Source organism: Staurois parvus, unplaced genomic scaffold, assembly GCF_062004578.1.
Source record: "Staurois parvus isolate SC_StPar_1 unplaced genomic scaffold, SC_StPar_1.0 ptg003139l, whole genome shotgun sequence".
In the NCBI taxonomy this organism is placed as follows: Eukaryota; Metazoa; Chordata; class Amphibia; order Anura; family Ranidae; genus Staurois; species Staurois parvus.
This window is the reverse complement of record NW_028320935.1, coordinates 24916-48705: the sequence shown is the minus strand read 5'-3', so window position 1 is coordinate 48705 and position 23790 is coordinate 24916. Positions and strand designations below refer to the sequence as shown.

The 23790-nt window shown below is 47.0% G+C and overlaps 1 protein-coding gene across 1 annotated transcript in view; it reads right to left on the bottom strand.

Annotated features, from left to right (window-relative positions):
• LOC149428555 (fumarylacetoacetase-like) overlaps positions 1 to 23790 on the bottom strand; it is a gene marked incomplete at its 5' end in the record, with an annotated part of 46407 nt that overhangs the window by 18388 nt on the left and 4229 nt on the right. The window contains 5 exons of the mRNA XM_089667268.1: positions 1624 to 1723; positions 9888 to 9940; positions 10071 to 10168; positions 14918 to 15008; positions 18836 to 18885. Coding sequence (XP_089523394.1) covers positions 1624 to 1723; positions 9888 to 9940; positions 10071 to 10168; positions 14918 to 15008; positions 18836 to 18885 — 392 coding nt within the window. The remainder of the gene's footprint in view (positions 1 to 1623; positions 1724 to 9887; positions 9941 to 10070; positions 10169 to 14917; positions 15009 to 18835; positions 18886 to 23790) is intronic.

Below are 23790 nucleotides of genomic sequence, written 5' to 3'. Positions count from 1 at the left end.
CACCGATTGTACACATAAATGCGGCCCCAATGGATTGGGCTTTTCTCCGTGGGGCTTCATATATGTGTATGTGTCTTTGTGCTGGGAGTGTGCCACACAGCATGTTCCCAGCACAGAGATCGGGGTCTCACCAGGAGCCCCGGGTCCCGTGGTGATGATCGGGACCCAGAACCAGGGGCGTATTTACCACAGGGCGGCATTTTTCAGGGGGACAGCACTGCCTCCTGGAAAAAGGGACTGAAGAAGGGTGGGATCCGAGAGTGTCTCAAGGAAAGGTCCTGATCTCCCCTTGCGATCGGGACCTTTTCCGATTATCAACGACGGTCACATGACCCTAAAACCCCGCCCCACCTCTCGGTGTCTGAAACCCCTGAAAGGGCCGGGAGGCGCCGGCATTAAGAGGTTAATAGCAAAAACTCAAAAATATTCTTCTCAAAATTGTCGGCATTTTTGTTTATAGCACAAAAAACGGACAGGCGATTAAATACATTTAAGTTGGGTGCGGCGTTGCATGACCACACAATTGTCAGTTAAAGTAACGCAGCGCCGTATCGCAAAAAATGGCCCGGTCAGGAAGGGAGGGGGGGAATCCTCTGGAGGGAAAGTGGTTAAGGTTCTAAGAAGACAAAAAGTAAATTTTTTTTCAGCATACCTTGGAGCCCCCTGACTACTTCTGCCATTCTGCCAGTCAATGCCTCGCTATATACAGGGGCATATTTACCACAAGGCAAACAAGGCATTTGCCTAGGGCGGCATTTTTCAGGGGGGCAGCTCCGCCCCCCGAAAGGGCTAATATTACTTTGCTTCACCCACTGCACACCAGCTGAAATTCCAGATGAGGAGGTCAATGCAGGGGCATATTTACCACAAGGTAAACAAGGGATTTGCCCAGGGAAGCATTTTTCAGGGGGGAAGCGGCATTTTGAGAGGGACGGCGCCCCCCCTCCCCAAAAAAAGGGATGGAAAAAGGGACACACCCAGTATGAGGACCAGGTGGGATCTGAGAGAGGCTGCTTGATGGTGTATGCAGAGCCCAACTCTTGTTCCCGGGGATGTCCGGAGCTGTGAAGGTGAGTGTCTTCTCTCTTGCCAGGGTGGGGGGGGGGGGTTGCCAGTGTATGGAGGGTGGTGGTAGTGGAAGGCTCTCTCATGTCGGGTGTTGTTGGTCAATGTCAGGCTCTCTTCTAGGGGGGGGGTGTTGGTAAATGTCAGGCTCTCTTTGGGGGGGGGTGTTGGTCGGTGTCAGGGTCTCTCCGGGGGGGGGGGGTTTGTTGCCTAGGGCAGCACAAAACTGAAATACACCACTGGCTATATATACAGTGACTAGCTATGTCCTTATACAGAGGGGTGCTGCGTGTCGGGAATGGCGGACATACTCTGGGTGAAGAGCTCCCCCTACAGGGGAGGAGAGGATGATCAGTGCAGTCTACAGTTTCACTTGAACAGTGAGTGTCAGGCAGACCCCTGTGATTTCTGCAGCAGCAGTTTTATTTCGGCAGCTGTTAGGATCCCTGGTTGTCACCAGACAGGCTGAGACTAGTGATTTACCCCGATGTCACCTTTGATGCAGGAAATAATACGTCTCTAATTAATGGGAATCATTAAAGCTCCCAGCAGTCTTACCGCTCCAGTCGTTCATCAGTACCATGCCAAAAATGTGCTCATCGGCTCTCTGGATGGGAATTGGTTCTCCTAAATTGTTCCCGGGGCCCACAAAGAAAGCCTGGCACAACAGAAACACACTGTCAGTTTATGTATGAAATTAATGAAAGTGTACAGTAGAATACACCACTCAAAAAAATGAAAAGAAGACTGTAATCCGAGTCTAGCATCACGTCAATGAACCTCCTGGGATATGGATCTGGTCAGGTAAGTCGCAGAGGGGGTTGTTCATCAGTTTCAGCTGCTTTGGTGGTAATGAAATTAATAACAGGTGCACTAGATGGGCAACAATGAGACGACCCCCAAAACAGGAATGGTTTTACAGGTGGCCACTGACATTTTTCCCTACTCATCTTTTCTGACTGTCTTTCACTAGTTTTGCATTTGGCTCGGGTCAGTGTCACTACTGGTAGCATGAGGCCATACCTGGACCCTACAGAGGTTGCACAGGCATATCAACTCCTCCAGGATGGCACATCAATATGTACCATTGCCAGAAGGTTTGCTGTGTCTCCCAGCACAGTCTCAAGAGCATGGAGGAGATTCCAGGAGACAGGCAGTTCCTCTAGGAGGGCTGGACAGGGCCGTAGAAGGTCCTTAACCCATCAGCAGGACCGGTATCTGCTGCTTTGTGCAAGGAGGAACAGGATGAGCCCTGCCAGAGCCCTACAAAATGACCTCCAGCAGGCCACTGGTGTGAATGTCTCTGACCAAACAATCAGAAACAGACTTGATGAGGGTGGCCTGAGGGCCCGACATCCTCTAGTGGGCCCTGTGCTCACTGCCCGGCACCATAGAGCTCGATTGGCATTTGCCATTGAACCCCAGAATTGGCAGGTCCACCACTGGCGTCCTGTGCTTTTCACAGATGAGAGCAGGTTCACCCTGAGCACATGTGACAGACGTGAAAGGGTCTGGAGAAGCCGTGGAGAACGTTCTGCTGCCTGTAACATGGTTCAGCATGACCGTTATGGTGGTGGGTCAGTGATGGTCTGGGGTGGCATATCCATGGAGGGACGCACAGACCTCTACAGGCTAGACAATGGCACCCTGACTGCCATTAGGTATCAGGATGAAATCTTTGGACCCCTAGTCAGACCCTACGCTGGTACAGTGGGTCCTGGGTTCCTCCTGGTGCGGTGGGTCCTGGGTTCCTCCTGGTGCGGTGGGTCCTGGGTTCCTGCTGGTGCAGTGGGTCCTGGGTTCCCCCCTGGCGCAGTGGGTCCTGGGTTCCTCCTGGTGCAGTGGGTCCTTGGTTCCTCCTGGCGCAGTGGGTCCTGGGTTCCTCCTGGTGCAGTGGGTCCTGGGTTCCTCCTGGTGCAGTGGGTCCTTGGTTCCTCCTGGTGCAGGACAATACCTGGCCTCATCTGGCGAGAGTATGCAGGTAGTTCCTGGAGGATGAAGGAGTTGATACCATTGAATGGCCCCCACATTCGCCTGACCTAAATATAATAGAACACCTCTGGGATGTCATGTTCCAGTCCATCCGACACCACCAGGTAGCACCTCCAACTATTCAGGAGCTCAGTGATGCCCTGGTCCAGATCTGGGAGGAAATCCCCCAGGACACCATCCATGGTCTCATTAGGAGCATGGTTTACAATCACTTTAGCTCAAGCTGTGCAGTATTTTTATTGGTAGGGCCATTTGTATTCTTCTGAAAATCAGAAAACGAGACAATTCTCTTTGGCTTCTAAATAGCCATTTTATGGAAGCAACATCAATAAGATTGACATTTTTATGGGGGGGAGGGGTGTATTACCACAAGGAAAACAAGCTGTGAAGACGAGTGTCTTTCTCTGTATCGCTGGGAAGGGAGGGGGATTTAGTTGGTCAATGTCAGGCTCTCTCCGCGGGAGGAGGAAAGGGAGGGGGATGGTGTTGGTATGTGTCCATGGGGGCAGATGATTTTTGTGTTGCCTAGGGCAGCACAAAACCTAAATACACCACTTGGGGGGGGGGGGGGGTCAAGATATCCAGTATGTCATAAGTGTGTCCCCGAACCCAATTCCACCCTGTGCTGGTCTGCACACATGTATCTGCTATTTGTTGAAGTTCTACCAGAGATTCGGTAGTCTACAACCCAAACCCCATCCACACAATATAATATCCAGGACCGACATAATGACTCCATCAGACATACAGCCATGAATGACACAAGTCCGAGAAGTTCTGTCTGTCCATCAGTACTGAAATTTGCAAGATAAAATGGAAATATGTCGGGCGCCTGAATGTTTTATTTCTTCTAATGAGACGCCCCCAAATTATTATCAGCCGGTAACAAATGATCAAAGGACTACAGACGGAGATAACTTATATTGCCAGAAAAGAATTCATCTGTTCCATAGCTAAGGGCCAACTCCACCGGTAAGACCATGTGTGTTGCTATGGCTATTTTAGTGACTTTTGTAGCATAAATATGGGTAGAAGCTGGACTTCCCCTTTTCACATGCTAATTAACTTGTTGGACTGGTTCATGAAGCTCATGGCAGGAAATGATGTTGATGGGAAGTAGGGGGAGGGAACAGGGGACCTGAACACAGCCGTGTGCTGAACAAAGTAGGTAGCACTGGCAGTTTTTGAAGGACTCAAAGCAAGGAGCAATCTGGAGAGATCTTGGGTAAAAGGAAGAAGACTCCATCACCAGGAAGAGCCAAGGTAATTAAACATTTAGTGTATACCTACATACATTGTCCATCCATGCTCATTTAGCTATGGAGGATATACAGTGGGGCAAAAAAGTATTTAGTCACCACCAATTGTGCAAGTTCTCCCACTTACAAAGATGAGAGAGGCCTGTAATTGGCATCATAGGGAGACCTCAACTATGAGAGACAAAATGAGAAAACAAATCCAGACAATCACATTGGCTGATCTGGAAAGAATTTATTTGCAAATTATGGTGGAAAATAAGTATTTGGTCACCTACAAACAAGCAAGATTTCTGGCTCTCACAGACCTGGACCTTCTTCTTTAAGAGGCTCCTCTGTCCTGCACTCATTACCTGTATCAATGGCACCTGTTTGAACTTGTTATCAGTATAAAAGACACCTGTCCACAACCTCAAACAGTCACACTCCAAACTCCACTATGGTGAAGACCAAAGAGCTTTCAAAGGACACCAGAAACAAAATTGTAGATCTGCACCAGGCTGGGAAGACTGAATCTGCAATAGGCAAGCAGCTTGGTGTGAACAAATCAACTGTGGGAGCAATAATTAGAAAATGGAAGACATACAAGACCACTGATAATCTCCCTCGATCTGGGGCTCCACGTAAGATCTCACCCCGTGGGGTCAAAATGATCACAAGAACGGTGAGCAAAAATCCCAGGACCACACGGGGGGACCTAGTGAATGACCTGCAGAGAGCTGGGACCAACGTAACAAAGGCTACCATCAGTAACACACTACGCCGCCAGGGACTCAGATCCTGCAGTGCCAGACGTGTCCCCCTGCTTAAGCCAGTACATGTCCTGGCCCGTCTGAAGTTTGCTAGAGAGCATTTGGATGATCCAGAAGAGGATTGGGAGAATGTCATATGGTCAGATGAAACCAAAATAGAACTGTTTGGTAGAAACACAACTCGTCGTGTTTGGAGGAGAGAGAATGCTGAGTTGCATCCAAAGAACACCATACCTACTGTGAAGCATGGGGGTGGCAACATCATGCTTTGGGGCTGTTTCTCCGCAAAGGGACCAGGACGACTGATCCATGTACAGGACAGAATGAATGGGGCCATGTATCGTGAGATTTTGAGTGCAAACCTTCTTCCATCAGCAAGGGCATTGAAGATGAAACGTGGCTGGGTCTTCCAACATGACAATGATCCCAAACATAACTTGCACAATTGGTGGCTGACTAAATACTTTTTTGCCCCACTGTATAGCTTGCGTATGTGTATATTGTATATATATATTGTGATACTTCGGGTGTAACAAGGTGCTAAGCAGCCCCCCCTAACAGTGCGTGGGGGTTCCTCTGCCACACAACAGCTGTCAGATTTGAAATCCATGACCCGTGAATGCATGAACTACAAGTCCCGTCTGCCTACCTTGGCAGATGAACTTGTACTTAGCAATAGAACACATTCTGGTCATTATCGCACTTGTAGTCCACCGACACATCCCTCAGCTCCCCAAATAAAAGTCTATACCTTGGCTTAGAGCCGGAGGAACAGTATTCTGTTTCAAATGTCCCTTGAAAATGCAATGACACCTCCCAAGACCCAGTCTGTCCAGACAGCCCACATGGAAGAAAAATATATTTTAAATATAGTTTAAAAATATTCTTCCCAAATATATTGACATATATTTGAAATACTACAATTTTGGCCGTATTCAATATATTAAACAAAAAAATTATATATATATATACTGTATGTTGAAATGCGTTTTTATTACAAAATATATGAAAAATATTTTAAAAAATACATTTTCAAATATACTGTATGTCTTTAAAAATAATCTACATTTTTGGAATGCATTTACAAATATACGTAAAAATATATGTTAAAATGACTTTTTTCATATTAGAAATATCTTGCGAGCCAGAAAGTGAACAAACACTCCTAATTACTACACTCTAATGCTGGATCGCAAACCTCTAGCACATAACTACCAATGTGATAAACCGCAAAAAATAAATATATAGTGTTGCGCTCCCAAACCTCAAATCAATATATTGTTATTTAAATTAGATCTCTATAAATCAGAATGATGTGTGTGAATAAACATAAATACTAATATTCTAATACTTTAAATTGATACAAATAAATAATGTGCATGAAAAGTGAACAATAACAATAAATCACTAAAAAATATAAAAAATAAAATATAAAAATAAAAATAAAGATAATGTCCCAAAAAGTGACTTTGTGCTGGAAAATCTTCAATCTACAATAATTATAAATCGGTGACTGCTTGTGAATCCTCCCTCCAGTGAAGATGTGCGCTCACCTCATAAGAAGCCTGCAATTAGGCTATATAAGCTTGCGGTTCACCTCCTTTGGAACCTACTTGTTTAGAACTCCTGCTTTAAGATATCCATGGTATGCGACATATGCTATAGGATGAATCTCCTCTCCAGAGGGTGCAACTCCTCTATACTTTCATCTCCATGCGATTCTCCACATACAAAAAAAATCTCGACATGGTGCTTTATCTTTTATAAAAGTATGCCTTTTATTTGCTGATGATATGGCTCTCACATATAAAGTGTGCAGATAGTGGTAGCACAAATGCAATCCTAAACCGCCGCTGATTATCGGAGCTGTGTACTCGTGGTCCGGCAAACAAACTGACTCCCTCCGAGTGACGTTACAGTCCCACCCCTACGCGTTACGCCACTGGTCACGTGGCTTCATCAGGGGGATTTGATTCAATCCCCCTGATGAAGCCACGTGACCAGTGGCGTAACGCGTAGGGGTGGGACTGTAACGTCACTCGGAGGGAGTCAGTTTGTTTGCCGGACCACGAGTACACAGCTCCGATAATCAGCGGCGGTTTAGGATTGCATTTGTGCTACCACTATCTGCACACTTTATATGTGAGAGCCATATCATCAGCAAATAAAAGGCATACTTTTATAAAAGATAAAGCACCATGTCGAGATTTTTTTTGTATGTGGAGAATCGCATGGAGATGAAAGTATAGAGGAGTTGCACCCTCTGGAGAGGAGATTCATCCTATAGCATATGTCGCATACCATGGATATCTTAAAGCAGGAGTTCTAAACAAGTAGGTTCCAAAGGAGGTGAACCGCAAGCTTATATAGCCTAATTGCAGGCTTCTTATGAGGTGAGCGCACATCTTCACTGGAGGGAGGATTCACAAGCAGTCACCGATTTATAATTATTGTAGATTGAAGATTTTCCAGCACAAAGTCACTTTTTGGGACATTATCTTTATTTTTATTTTTATATTTTATTTTTTATATTTTTTAGTGATTTATTGTTATTGTTCACTTTTCATGCACATTATTTATTTGTATCAATTTAAAGTATTAGAATATTAGTATTTATGTTTATTCACACACATCATTCTGATTTATAGAGATCTAATTTAAATAACAATATATTGATTTGAGGTTTGGGAGCGCAACACTATATATTTATTTTTTGACTTTTTTCATATGGTAAAACATTTTTTAAGAATATATTTAAAAAATATATATATTTTTAAAAATATCTTTCATATATTTTGTAATATCTAAAAAACGCATCTCAGTATGCAGTATACATATATATATACATACACACACACTGCATGTTGAAATGCGTTTTTCATATATTACAAAATATATGAAAAATATTTTTCAAATATTTCAGACAAACCTGTGTATACACACACACACACACACATATATATATATATGTATTTAAATATATTTTTAAATATATTGAATATGGCCACAATTGTATTTCAAATATATGTCAATATGTTTGGGAAGAGTATTTTTTAAACATATATCAAATATATTTTTCTTCCATGTGGGAGTATGGCCACCTGCTAACTTAGCACCATCCACAGGCAGCTTAACTCTTCAATAAGCCACAGAAGCTGAATCCAATGCAATTTAACTTCAGCTAATTACAGTACGGAGGATGTTTTTCCAGTCTTTTGAAGTGTAAGAAGACAATGACTTCCCTGAGCTCCATCTCCGTGAATAACTAATACTTACTCAGGGAACACGGAAGGAGTGGGAAGAATCTAGCTATGACTAAAGTAGTAAGCACTTAAACAGGAGGGGAGGACAGAAGAAGATACCAAAATCACATTTGTAAACAGGTTGTAGTGGCCCACAACCAACTACTGAAAAATGATACAAGACACAAAACGTACATGAAGGTGGGGCACAACAAAAAAGTCTGTAGGAGCCTGGCATTGTGTCCGTGATCCACTGGTCATGGTTGAAAAGCTTTGCAGGCTTGTTTGCAAAAAATTAATAAAAGCAAAAATACTGCATGTGGAATATTTTTTTTTTTTTTTTTTAAAAGGTGGACCTGTCGTTTAATAGTAACCTCTGGGAATGTCTCCACATTTTGAAAGTACGGTGACTTCTGATGAGTACCGGGACAGGTGTGCCTAGTGCCCAGGGTAAGGATGCGGAATTGCGCCCCCTACTGTTAATGCATGTTGTAGAATGAGTTTACTGCCCTTTGTCTATTCTCTGTCCCCTGTGCCCGGGGCAGCTGCCCCTCCTGCCCACCCCTTGTCCCGGCCCTACTTCTGTTGTGCAGCATTGGAGTCATCGGTTGAAATCCCAACCAGATTACCATCTACATAGAGTTTTCATGGTGTCCCTGGTCTTGCAATGGGTTTCCTTCCCCACTCCAACAATCTCCTGGTAGGTGAAATGGCTCCTGTCTAATCTGGCCCCAGCATGCACTGTATATGTGAAATAGGGACCTTAGATTGTAAGCTCCTTGGGATTGGAACTGTTACGGATCCGCCAGGCGCCTCTGGCAGCCCACTGGTCAGGAATACCCAGAGCGTGGAGTCTAAGTCCCGGTCTGCGTGTTCACCAGGGCCCCTGATGGTGGGGATGGACTTGAAGCAGACCAGGACCAGGTCACGACCTCCGAGCAATCCCACCCGTGGCAGAGGGAACCTCCGGGGATGGATACAGGAGGAGAGCCAGATGTGAGGAGGCCGGCAGGCCCAGGCAGGATGGATGGATGGATGGACGGATCGTAGTCAAACTAGCCAGTTGTCACCTAGGCGGGCAGCAAGGTACAGAAACGGCGGGCAAAGGATAATCAGGTCACACGCAGGGTCAGTATAGGAATGGTCAGTCCGCAGAGAGGTTAAAACAAGCTGGGGGTCAGGACAGGAGAAGGCAGCGTAGTCAGAGCAATCTGGGTCAAAAGCAGGAGAAGGCAGCGTAGTCAGGGCAATCCAGGTCAACAATAGTACAGATACAGGAACTCAGGTACAGGCAGAGACCTTGCGGCGATCTGTGACAGCGCAGGGCATCTTTAAATACCGCGCCCTGCGCTGTCATTGGCCGCCCAGCGTGGACTCGCGGCGCCTACTGCGCATGCGCGAGTCTCCCTCAGCCACGGCCGGCCGGGACCTAGTGCCCGTATCCCGGCGCGAGCTGCCGGGACTGCGCACGCGCCGGGCGAGACGCCGCGGCGGACCCTGACAGGAACTGTCGTGATTGCACTGCACTCTAGAATTAATCTGTAATAAATCATTTTGAAAAAACTGCAAACATTTCTCACCATTTCCAGCTCGATATCCAGGAGTTTGCTGGCCTCAAATATCGGAGGTTTGTCTGAAATAAGAATTGATTTCCTATCAGTGAAGGAACATGGGATCCGCCATTCATACACAACACGGGCGAGCGCCATGATGGACGTCACAAATCACAGAAAAGATCTCAACAGACATGAACCGGCATTTACCATCACTTGGCCGAATTTGCCCCTTTGGTCTGCGAATTGGAGACCCTGATACCACGACGGAAGACGCCCGTCCATGATAGCCAACCGGAAGGTGCAACCTGTGAAAGATAAACAGGTACAACCCATAAAACACTAAGGAAAGCTCTTGTGGCCGTAGCAGGCTCTAGATGAGGATAAAGAAGGAGAAAACGCGCCTCTAAGTGTAATATGTACATTTATTTAGCAACATAATAAGAACCGCTCACATGATGAAGGAAACAAAGGCTTTGTCATGTGTGATAAAACTGAGGGACAAGGCAGCGTCCTCCATGTGTGCACCGTGGTCAGCGCTGGAGGAGACTCGGGATGTGTGACTGGAAGCCGGCTGGCATTTGTGAAAGACAAAGATGGCGTCCGGAGTCCAACCTGGAGCGCAGCGTCGACGTCAACGTGATGAAGTGGGGATGTCCAGCATGCAATGCATTACCTTTATTATTTTTTTTTTCATTATATATATAATTCTTCCATTATACTTTTTTCAATATTTTTCATCATTTATCATTATTTTTTGCTAAATTTTTATAAATACAGTGAGGAACAGAAGTATTTGAACCCCCTGCGATTTTGCAAGTTCTCCCACTTCTCCATCATGGAGGATCTGACATTCACATTGCAGGGGATTCCCACTCTGAGGACAGAATTCAGGAAATCCCATTGTATGATTTGTAAAGAATGTATTTGTCTCGCACGGCTGAACAGAAGTATTTGAACCCCTAAGAAACAGCAAGAATTCTGACTCTCAAAGACCTGTTACTGCGCCTTTATAAAGTCCACCTCTACTCCACTCATTCATCTCACTTAGTAGCACCTGTCTGAGCTCTTTAAAGACACCTGTCCACCCCACAGTCAGTCACACGCCAACTACTACCATGGGCAAGACCAAAGAGCTGTCAAAAGACACCAGAGACCAAATTGTGGACCTCCACAAGGCTGGAAAGGGCTACGGGGCAATTGCCAAGCAGCTTGGTGAAATTAAATCAACTGTTGGAGCAATTGTTAGACAATGGAAGAGGCTAAAGATGACTGTCAGTCTCCCTCGGACTGGGGCTCCATGCAAGATGTCACCTCGTGGGGTATCACTGATGAGAAGAAAGGTGAGGAATCAGCCCAGAAATACAAGGGAGGAGCTGGTCAATGATATGAAGAGAGCTGGGACCACAGTTTCACAGGTCACTGTCGGTAGAACACTACGCCGTCATGGTTTCCAATCATGCATTGCACGGAAGGTTCCCCTGCTCCAGTCATCACATGTCCAGGACCGTCTGAAGGTTCCCCTGCTCCAGTCATCACATGTCCAGGCCCGTCTGAAGGTTCCCCTGCTCAAGTCATCACATGTCCAGGCCCGTCTGAAGGTTCCCCTGCTCAAGTCATCACATGTCCAGGCCCGTCTGAAGGTTCCCCTGCTCCAGTCATCACATGTCCAGGCCCGTCTGAAGGTTGCCAATGACCATCTGGATGATCCAGAGGAGGCATGGGAGAAAGTCATGTGGTCAGATGAGACCAAAGGAGAACTTTTTAGTCTAAACTTCACTCGTCGTGTTTGGAGGAAAAAGAAAGATGAGTTGCATCCCAAGAACACCATCCCTACTGTGAAGCATGGGGGTGGTAACATCATGCTTTGGGGGTGCTTTTCTGCAAAGGGGACAGGACGACTGCACTGTATTAAGGAGAGGATGAATGGGGCCATTTATTGTGAGATTTTCAGCAACAACCTCCTTCCCTCAGTCAGAGCATTGAAGATGGGTCGTGGCTGGGTCTTCCAACATGACAACGACCCGAAGCACACAGCCAGGAGAACCAAGGAGTGGCTCCGTAAGAAGCATATCAAGGTTCTGGAGTGGCCTAGCCAGTCTCCACACCTAAATCCAATAGAACATCTTTGGAGGGAGCTGAAACTCCGTGTTGCTCAGCGACAGCCCCGAAACCTGACAGATCTAGAGGAGATCGGTGTGGAGGAGTCGGCCAAAATCCCTGTTGCACTGCAAACCTGGCCAAGGACTACAGGAAACGTCTGACCTCTGTAATTGCAGACAAAGGATTCTGTACCAAATATTAACACGGATCTTCTCAGGGGTTCAAATACTTCTGTTCAGCCGTGCGAGACAAATACATTCTTTATAAATCATACAATGGGATTTCCTGAATTTTTTTTTTTAATTCTGTCTCTCAGAGTGGGAATGCACCTACATGATTTCTAAGTGGGAGAACTTGCAAAATCGCAGGGTGTTCAAATACTTCTGTTCCTCACTACAACTGAACAAACATAGATGAAGGTTCACCTATAACTGGACAAACATGTAGGAAGGTTCACCTATAACTGGACATACATGTAGGAAGGCTCACCTACAACTGGACTAACATGTAGGAAGGTTCACCTATAACTAGACATACATGTAGGAAGGCTCACCTACAACTGGACAAATATGTAGGAAGGTTCACCTATAACTGGACATACATGTAGGAAGGTGCACCGATAAGTGGACATACATGTAGGAAGGTTTACCTATAACAGGACATACATGTAGGAAGGTTCCCCTATAACTGAACATACATGTAGGAAGGTTTACCTATAACTGGACATACATGTAGGAATGTTTACCTATAACAGGACATACATGTAGGAAGGTTCCCCTATAACTGAACATACATGTAGGAAGGTTCACCTATAACTGGACTAACATGTAGGAAGGTTCACCTATAACTGGACATACATGTAGGAAGGCTCACCTATAACTGGACATACATGTAGGAAGGTTCACCTATAACTGGACAAACATGTAGGAAGGTTCACCTATAACTGGACAAACATGTAGGAAGGTTCACCTATAACTGGACATACATGTAGGAAGGTTTACCTATAACAGGACATACATGTAGGAAGGTTCCCCTATAACTGAACATACATGTAGGAAGGTTTACCTATAACTGGACATACATGTAGGAAGGTTCACCTATAACTGGACAAACATGTAGGAAGGTTCACCTATAACTGGACATACATGTAGGAAGGTTCACCTATAACTGGACATACATGTAGGAAGGTTCACCTATAACTGGACATACATGTAGGAAGGTTCACCTATAACTGGACATACATGTAGGAAGGTTCACCTATAACTGGACATACATGTAGGAAGGTTCACCTATAACTGGACATACAGTTGCAAGAAAAAGTATGTGAACCCCTTGGGATTACGTGGAGTTTTGCATGAATTGGGCATAAAATGTGCTCTGAATGTCATCTAAGTCACAACAATAGAAGAACACAGTCTGCTGAACATAATACTACACAAACATTAGATGTTGCCATGGTTTAATTGCACATAACATGTAAACATTCACAGTGCAGGGAGGAAAAAGTATGTGAACCTTTGGACTTAATAACTGGTTGACCCTCCTTTGGCAGCAATAACCTCAACCAAACGTTTCCTGTAGTTGCAGATCAGACCTGCACAACGATCTGGAATAATTTTGGACCACTCCTCTTCACAAAACTGTTTCAGTGTAGCAATATTCTTGGGATGTCTGGTGTGAATCGCTCTCTTAAGGTCATGCCACAGCATTTCAATCGGGTTGAGGTCAGGACTCTGACTGGGCCACTCCAGAAGGCGTATTCTGTGCTGTTGCAGCCATTGTTTTGTTGAATTACTTGTATGCTTTGGGTCATTGTCCTTTTACATCACCCATCCTCTGCGGAGCTTCAGTTGGCGGACAGATGGTCGTACGTTTTCCTGCAAAATGTCTTGATAAACTCTGGAATTCATTTTCCCATCAATGACAACAATCCATCCAGGCCCTGAGGCAGCAAAGCAGCCCCAAACCATGATGCTCCCTCCGCCATGTTTCACAGTGGGGATGAGGTTTTGATGTTGGTGTGCTGTGCCTTTTTTTCTCCACACATAGTGTTGTGTGTTCTTCCCAAACAACTCAATCTTGGTTTCATCTGTCCACAGTATATTTTGCCAGTAGTGCTGTGGAACATCCAGGTGCTCTTTTGCAAACTTCAAACGTGCTGCAATATTCTTTTTGGACAGCAATGGCTTCCTTCGTGGTGTCCTCCCATGTACTCCATTCTTGTTTCATGTTTTCCTTATTGTAGATGTGTCAACAAAAATGTTAGCATGTGCCAGAGATTTCTGTAGGTCTTTAGCTGACACTCTGGGATTCTTCTTTACCTCATGCAGCATTCTGCGCTGGGCTCTTGCAGTCATTTTTACAGGACAACCACGCCTAGGGAGAGTAGCAACAGTGCTAAACTTTCTCCATTTGTAGACAGTCTGTCTTACCGTGGACACATGAACATCAAGGCTCAAGGAGATACTTTTGTAACCCTTTCCAGCTTCATGCATGTCAACAATTATTGATCGTAGGTCTTCTGAGAGCTCTTTGCTGCGAGGCATGGTTCACATCGGACAGTGCTTCTTGAAACCAGTAAACCCAAAACAGGTGTGTGTTTTTTAAGGGCAGGACAGCTGTCAGCAACACATCCAATATCATCACACTGATTGGAGTCAAGGTTGGCTCACTCCTGGCTCCAATTAGCTCTGGGAGAAGTCATTAAGCTAGGGCCTCACATACTTTTTCCTCCCTGCACTGTGAATGTTTACATGTTATGTGCAATTAAACCATGGCAACATCTAATGTTTGTGTAGTATTATGTTCAGCAGACTGTGTTCTTCTATTGTTGTGACTTAGATGACGTTCAGAGCACATTTTATGCCCAATTCATGCAAAACTTCACGTAATCCCAAGGGGTTCACATACTTTTTCTTGCAACTGTACATGTAGGAAGGTTCACCTGCACTCACCAGTTGGGCATCAGAGCATTGTCCTTCCCTCTGAACATTGTCCCCACATTGGTGGCGTGGTCCCTGGAGGAATAGAAGTCCGTGTAATCTCCTACAACCAAAACAAAGCCGAGGTAATGCCGCGTGTTCATAGGTAACGGCTGGAGAAAACAACCAACAGGAATCCAGGCAACTCCCATAGTGTGAGTGCAGAGAAAGTAACCCAACATTTTCCTGATAATTACAGCAAAAAAGAAGCCAAATTCTGTTCGAAATAATAAAGAAAAAGTGTCCTGGGTGTGCCAAGATGGAGGACGCTGCTTACCATGGTTGATGGGACAATTTGATTGGCCAGTCAGTATTTATAGGCAGTATAACCTGCAGATTCTGATGTCAGAATTTACTGTTTATTCAATATATAAGACGGGAATTTCCAACAAGGTTTATGTTAGAAATGTTCGGTTCAAAATTCGGACAAAAGTTTTGTTATTCAGTGATTCGGATAAATCAGAATTTCCAAATTACAATAGCGAACTCTTCAGCTTTGCACCCTGTATGTAGCGCACTCCTGAGTCCTGCAATCTGTACCTAGCGCACCCCTGAGTCCTGCAATCTGTACGTAGGTGACCCCTGAGTCCTGCAATCTGTACGTAGGTGACCCCTGAGTCCTGCAATCTGTACATAGCGCACTCCTGAGTCCTGCAATCTGTACGTAGGTGACCCCTGAGTCCTGCAATCTGTACGTAGGTGACCCCTGAGTCCTGCAATCTGTACATAGCGCACTCCTGAGTCCTGCAATCTGTACGTAGCGCACCCCTGAGTCCTGCAATCTGTACGTAGCGCACTCCTGAGTCCTGCAATCTGTACGTAGCGCACTCCTGAGTCCTGCAATCTGTACGTAGCGCACCCCTGAGTCCTGCAATCTGTACGTATCGCACCCCTGAGTCCTGCAATCTGTACGTAGCTGACCCCTGAGTCCTGCAATCTTTACATAGCGCACTCCTGAACCCTGCAATCTGTACCTAGCACACTCCTGACTCCTGCAATCTGTATGTAGTGCACTCCTGAGTCCTGCAATCTTTACATAGCGCACTCCTGAACCCTGCAATCTGTACGTAGTGCACTGATGAATCCTGCACTCTGTAAGTAGCGCACTCCTGAGTCCTGCAATCTGTATGTAGCGCACTCCTGAGTCCTGCAATCTGTACGTAGCACACTCCTGAGTCCTGCAATCTGTATGTAGCGCACCCCTGAGTCCTGCAATCTGTATGTAGCGCACCCCTGAGTCCTGCAATCTGTATGTAGTGCATTCCTGAGTCCTGCAGTCTGTACATAGCTCACTGATGAGTCCTGCAATCTGTACATAGCGCACTCCTGAGTCCTGCAATCTGTACGTAGCGCACCCCTGAGTCCTGCAATCTGTACATAGCTCACTCCTGAGTCCTGCAATCTGTATGTATTGCACTCCTGAACCCTGCAATCAATACGTAGCACACTCCTGAGTCCTGCAATCTGTACGTAGCGCACTCCTGTGTCCTGCAATCTGTACGTAGCGCACCCCTGAGTCCTGCAATCTGTACGTAGCGCACCCCTGAGTCCTGCAATCTGTACGTAGCGCACTCCTGAGTCCCGCAATCTGTATGTATTGCACTCCTGAACCCTGCAATCAGTACGTAGCGCACCCCTGAGTCCTGCAATCTGTACGTAGCACACCCCTGAGTCCTGCAATCTGTACGTAGCGCACCCCTGAGTCCTGCAATCTGTACGTATCGCACCCCTGAGTCCTGCAATCTGTACGTAGCGCACCCCTGAGTCCTGCAATCTGTACGTAGCGCACCCCTGAGTCCTGCAATCTGTACGTAGCGCACTCCTGAGTCCTGCAATCTGTACGTAGCGCACCCCTGAGTCCTGCAATCTGTACGTATCGCACCCCTGAGTCCTGCAATCTGTACGTAGCTGACCCCTGAGTCCTGCAATCTTTACATAGCGCACTCCTGAACCCTGCAATCTGTACCTAGCACACTCCTGACTCCTGCAATCTGTATGTAGTGCACTCCTGAGTCCTGCAATCTTTACATAGCGCACTCCTGAACCCTGCAATCTGTACGTAGTGCACTGATGAATCCTGCACTCTGTATGTAGCGCACCCCTGAGTCCTGCAATCTGTAAGTAGCGCACTCCTGAGTCCTGCAATCTGTATGTAGCGCACCCCTGAGTCCCGCAATCTGTATGTAGCGCACCCCTGAGTCCTGCAATCTGTACATAGCTCACTCCTGAGTCCTGCAATCTGTATGTATTGCACTCCTGAACCCTGCAATCAATACGTAGCACACTCCTGAGTCCTGCAATCTGTACGTAGCGCACTCCTGTGTCCTGCAATCTGTACGTAGCGCACCCCTGAGTCCTGCAATCTGTACGTAGCGCACCCCTGAGTCCTGCAATCTGTACGTAGCGCACTCCTGAGTCCCGCAATCTGTATGTATTGCACTCCTGAACCCTGCAATCAGTACGTAGCGCACTCCTGAGTCCTGCAATCTGTACGTAGCGCACCCCTGAGTCCTGCAATCTGTACGTATCGCACCCCTGAGTCCTGCAATCTGTACGTAGCGCACCCCTGAGTCCTGCAATCTGTACGTATCGCACCCCTGAGTCCTGCAATCTGTACGTAGCGCACTCCTGAGTCCTGCAATCTGTACGTAGCGCACCCCTGAGTCCTGCAATCTGTACGTAGCGCACTCCTGAGTCCTGCAATCTGTACGTAGCGCACCCCTGAGTCCTGCAATCTGTACGTATCGCACCCCTGAGTCCTGCAATCTGTACGTAGTGCACCCTTGAGTCCTGCAATCTGTATGGAGCGCACTCCTGAGTCCTGCAATCTGTACATAGCGCACTCCTGAGTCCTGCAATCTGTATGTATTGCACTCCTGAACCCTGCAATCAATACGTAGCACACTCCTGAGTCCTGCAATCTGTACGTAGCGCACCCCTGAGTCCTGCAATCTTTTCGTAGTGCGCTCCTGAGTCCTGCAATCTGTACGTAGAGCACTCCTGAGTCCTGCAATCTGTACGTAGCGCACTCCTGAGTCCTGCAATCTGTACGTAGCGCACCCCTGAGTCCTGCAATCTGTACGTAGCGCACCCCTGAGTCCTGCAATCTGTACGTAGCGCACCCCTGAGTCCTGCAATCTGTACGTAGCGCACCCCTGAGTCCTGCAATCTGTACGTAGCGCACTCCTGAGTCCTGCAATCTGTACGTAGCGCACTCCTGAGTCCTGCAATCAGTACGTAGCGCACCCCTGAGTCCTGCAATCTCTACGTAGCGCACTCCTGAGTCCTGCAATCTGTACGTAGCGCACCCCTGAGTCCTGCAATCTGTATGGAGCGCACTCCTGAGTCCTGCAATCTGTACATAGCGCACTCCTGAGTCCTGCAATCTGTATGTATTGCACTCCTGAACCCTGCAATCAATACGTAGCACACTCCTGAGTCCTGCAATCTGTACGTAGCGCACTCCTGAGTCCTGCAATCTGTACGTAGCGCACCCCTGAGTCCTGCAATCTGTACGTAGCGCACCCCTGAGTCCTGCAATCTGTACGTAGCGCACTCCTGAGTCCTGCAATCTGTACGTAGCGCACTCCTGAGTCCTGCAATCAGTACGTAGCGCACCCCTGAGTCCTGCAATCTGTATGTATTGCACTCCTGAACCCTGCAATCAGTACGTAGCGCACCCCTGAGTCCTGCAATCTGTACGTAGCGCACCCCTGAGTCCTGCAATCTGTACGTAGCGCACTCCTGTGTCCTGCAATCTGTACGTATCGCACTCCCGAGTCCAGCAATCTGTACGCAATAAACCTCTTTGCTGATCAGGGGGTGATTCTTTCCTCTACCCCCTGTATACGTTCGTTACAAAGGTATATAAGTAAAGTCGGGATTACGTACCGATATTTGCCGGAAGGTGAAGTTTGGCCTTGGATTGCGGAACGAAGGCTCTAAAATAAAAGGAAAATATGATTTTAGAAATATAATGAAATAGTAAATGTAAGTAGAATATTATAATATAAAAAATATATAAAATAGAATATAAAATGTATCCAGGAGTGAAGTATATAGCGTGCAAATACAGATCACGCTCCCCGCCTACTAGAGGCTCCGCCTTTCTACACATTTCTCTTCCTGCTCTGCGAATTTATCACACCGAGGCGTCTATTTATCAAAAAAAATTAGCAAAGCCATCAATCCCACCAATCCGCTACTACTCGGCAAAGACAAATGTTCTCAGACTATTTCCTCTTCTGAACAAAATGTTCCTTTATTATGAGCCATAGTAAAATACCTCACTACGGCCAATAGATGGCGCTGAGGAGCACAGGAAGGAGAATGGAAAATGGGGTGCAGCAGAGAAGCACATACCCTATATTGCCAAAAGTATTGGCCCCGTCCTCCCAATCATGTGATTCTGGTGTTCCAATCCCCTCCCAATCATGTGATTCTGGTGTTCCAATCCCCTCCATGGACACAGGTGTATACAATCCAGCCCCTAGGCATGCAGACTGCTTCTACAAACATTGGTGAAAGAATGGGTCGCTCTCAGGAGCTCAGTGACTCCAAGCGTGGTCCCGTGATAGGTGGTCACCTGGGCAATAAGTCCATCCGTGACATTTCCTGGCTACTAAATATTCCACGCTCAACTGTTAGTGGGATTATAACAAAGTGGAAGCAACTGGGAACAACAGCAACTCAGCCACCAAGTGGTAGGCCACGTCACATGACAGGGCGGGGTCAGCGCATGCTGAAGCACACAGTGCGCAGAAGTCGCCAACTGTCTGCAGAGTCAATAGCTAAAGACCTCCAAACTTGGTGTGGCCTTCAGATGAGCCCAACAACAGTGCGTAGAGAGCTTCATGGAATGGGTTTCCATGGCCGAGCAGCTGCATCCAAGCCTTCCGTCACCACGTGCAATGCAAAGCGCCGGATGGTGTGGTGTAAAGCACGCCGCCACTGGACTCTAGAGCAGAGGAGACGTGTTCTCTGGAGTGACCAATCACGCTTCTCTGTCTAGCAATCCGATGAACGTGTCTGAGTTTGGCAGTGGCCAGGAGAACGGTACTTGCCTGACTGCATTGTGCCAAGTGTAAAGTTTGGTGGAGGGGGATGATGGTGTGAGGTTGTTTTTCAGTGGTTGGGCTTGGCCCCCTAGTTCCAGTGAAGGCAACATTTTGGACAATTTCATGCTCCCAACTTTGTGGGAAGAGTTTGGGGATGGCCCCTTCCTGTTCCAACATGACTGCGCACCAGTGCACAAAGCAAGGTCCATAAAGACATGGAGGAGCCAGTTTGGGGTGGAGGAACTTGACTGTCCTGCACAGAGTCCTGACCTCAACCCCATAGAACACCTTTGGGATGAATTAGAGCGGAGACTGCGAGCCAGGCCTCCTCCCCCGACATCAGTGCCTGACCTGACAAATGTGCTTCTGGAAGAAGGGTCCAACCTTCCCATAGACACCCTCCTAAACCTTGTGGACGGCCTTCCCAGAAGAGTTGAAGCTGTTATAGCTGCAAAGGGCGGGGCCAACTCAATATTGAACCCTACGGACTAAGACTGGGGGGCCATTAAAGTTCATGTGCGTGGAAAGGGAGGGGTCAACTCAATATTGAACCCTACGGACTAAGACTGGGGGGCCATTAAAGGTCATGTGTGTGGGAAGGGCGGGGCCAACTCAATATTGAACCCTACGGACTAAGACTGGGGGGCCATTAAAGGTCATGTGTGTGGGAAGGGCGGGGACCCAATACTTCCAGCAATATAGAGTATAAGAGAATGGGAACGCCTTCCATATCTCATACATCTTTGCACCAAGAGATATTGGGGGGTTATTTACTAAAACTGGAGAGGGCAGAATCTGGTGCGACTCTTCATAGTAACCATTCAGCTTCCAGGTTTTATTGCCAAAGCTTCACTGGACCAGCTGACATTAGAAGCTGATTGGCTCCCATGCACAGCCAGATTCTGTGGGCTCTGGTTTTAGTAACCCCCCCCCCCCAAAATTATACAATTGTAAAGGCCGGCAAGCAATGGTTCCATATATTTACTAATTTCCTGTAGAGTTCCTTAGAATTGTTACATTGTATCTCTTGTGTGTAGCAGTGTAGTAGCAGTCCCTACTACAGTGTTTTCCAGCTTCTAAAGGGATCCCACAGGTATGGTATGGGACAACACCTGGGAGCCAGTGAAGATCACGGTAGTAGAGGTATAGTAGTGGCATAGAAGCGGTGTAGTAGAGGAGTAGAAGTGGTGTAGTAGAGGAGTAGAAGCGGTGTAGTAGAGGAGTAGAAGCGGTGTAGTAGAGGAGTAGAAGTGGTGTAGTAGATAGTGAAAAGTATACTGAGGTGAGCATCGTCCATCCCTTCACTTGGATTGGCTTACAGTGGTGTAGTAGAGGTGTAGTAGTGTTGTAGTAGGAGTTTAATAGAGGTGTGATAGTGGTGTAGTAAAGTTGTGGTAGTGGTATAGTAGAGGGGTAGTAAAGGTGTAGTAGGGGTTTAGTAGTGTTGTAGTAGGGGTGTAGTAGAGATGTGGTGTAGTAGTGTTGTAGTAGAGGTGTAGTAGAGGTGTGATAGTGATGTAGTAGGGGTGTAGTAGAGGTATGGTAGTGGTGTAGTAGAAGTGTGGTAGAGGTGTAGTAGAGGTGTAGTAGAAGTGTGGTAGTGGTGTAGTAGAGGTGTAGTGGTGATGGTGTAGAGTTGCAGTAGAGGTGTAGTAGAGGTATGGTGGTATACTGAAGGTGTAGTAGAGGTATGGTAGTGGTGTAGTAGAGGTGTAGTGGTGATGGTGTAGTAGTGTTGCAGTAGAGGTGTAGTAGCGGTGTGTACTAGTGTTGTAGTAGGGGTGTAGTTGTGGTAGTGGTGTAGTAGAAGTGTGGTGATGTAGTAGAAGTGTAGTAAAGGTGTAGTAGAGATGTGGTAGTGGTGTAGTAGGGGTGTGTAGTAGCGTTGTAGTAGAGGAGTAGTAGCGGTGCCTACTACAGTGATTTCCAGCTTCTAGGGGGATCCCACAGCTATGGTTTATACATAGTCGATAAAGTAACCATGTAGAACTATCCATAGCTGGAATTCGGCATCAGGCTGGTTGCTGAGTGCAATGCGTTAGTAGTGGAGGTTCGGGTGATTATGACTTTGCGTCGGACGGATTATTACATTTATACTCTATCATACTACAGGTGAAACTCGAACAATTAGAATATGGTACAAAAGTTGATTTATTTCAGTGCAGCAACTTAAAAGGTGAAACTAATATATGAGACTCATTCCATGCAAAGCAAGATAGTTCCAGCCGTGATTTGTCATCATTGTGATGATTATGGCTTACAGCTCATGAAAACCCCAAATCCACAATCTCAGAAAATGAGAATATTCCATGCAATCAATAAAACACGGATTGTACATAGAACAATATTCAGGTCAGGCAAGTTTGCTGGCCAATCAAGCACAGTAATCCCACGGTCATTGAACCAGGTTTTGGTGCTTTTGGCAGTGTGGGCGGTGCCAAGTCCTGCTGGAAAATGAAGTCAGCATCCCCATAAAGCTGGTCTGCGGAAGGAAGCATGAAGTGCTCCAAAATCTCCTGGTAGACGGCTGCGGTGACCCTGGATCTAATGAAGCACAGTGGACCAACACCAGCAGATGACATGGCTCCCCAAATCAACACAGACTGTGGAAACTTCACACTGGACTTCAAGCATCTTGCAGTGTGTGCCTCTCTATTCTTCCTCCATACTCGGGGTCCTTGGGCCTCTCCATTCTTCCTCCATACTCGGGGTCCTTGTGCCTCTCCATTCTTCCTCCATACTTGGGGTCCTTGTGCCTCTCCATTCTTCCTCCATACTCGGGGTCCTTGGGCCTCTCCATTCTTCCTCCATACTCGGGGGCCTTGGGCCTCTCCATTCTTCCTCCATACTCGGGGGCCTTGGGCCTCTCCATTCTTCCTCCATACTCGGGGTCCTTGTGCCTCTCCATTCTTCCTCCATACTCGGGGTCCTTGTGCCTCTCCATTCTTCCTCCATACTCGGGGTCCTTGTGCCTCTCCATTCTTCCTCCATACTCGGGGTCCTTGTGCCTCTCCATTCTTCCTCCATACTTGGGGTCCTTGGGCCTCTCCATTCTTCCTCCATACTCGGGGTCCTTGTGCCTCTCCATTCTTCCACCATACTCAGGGTCCTTGTGCCTCTCCATTCTTCCTCCATACTCGGGGTCCTTGGGCCTCTCCATTCTTCCTCCATACTCGGGGTCCTTGGGCCTTTCTATTCTTCCTCCATACTCGGGGTCCTTGGGCCTCTCCATTCTTCCTCCATACTCGGGGTCCTTGGGCCTCTCCATTCTTCCTCCATACTCGGGGTTCTTGGGCCTCTCCATTCTTCCTCCATACTCGGGGTCCTTGGGCCTCTCCATTCTTCCTCCATACTCGGGGTCCTTGGGCCTCTCCATTCTTCCTCCATACTCGGGGTCCTTGGTTTCCAAATGAGATGCAAAAGTTGCTCTCCTCAGAAAAGAGGACTTTGGACCACTGAGCACCAGATCAGGTCTGTTTATCTTTAGCCCAGGTAAGACGCTTCTGACGTTGTTTGTTGTTCAGGAGCGGCTTGACAAGAGGAATACGACATTTGAAGCCCATGTCCAGGATCCGTCTGTGTGTGGTGGCTCTTGATGCACTGACTCCAGCCTCAGTCCACTCCTTGTGAAAGTCCCCAACACATTTCAATGGCCTTTTCCTGACAATCCTCTCCAGGCTGCGGTCATCCCTGCTGCTTGTGCACCTTTTTCTTCCACACTTTTCCCTTCCACATAACTTTCTATTAATGTGCTTTGATACGGCACTTTGGGAACATCCAACTTCTTCT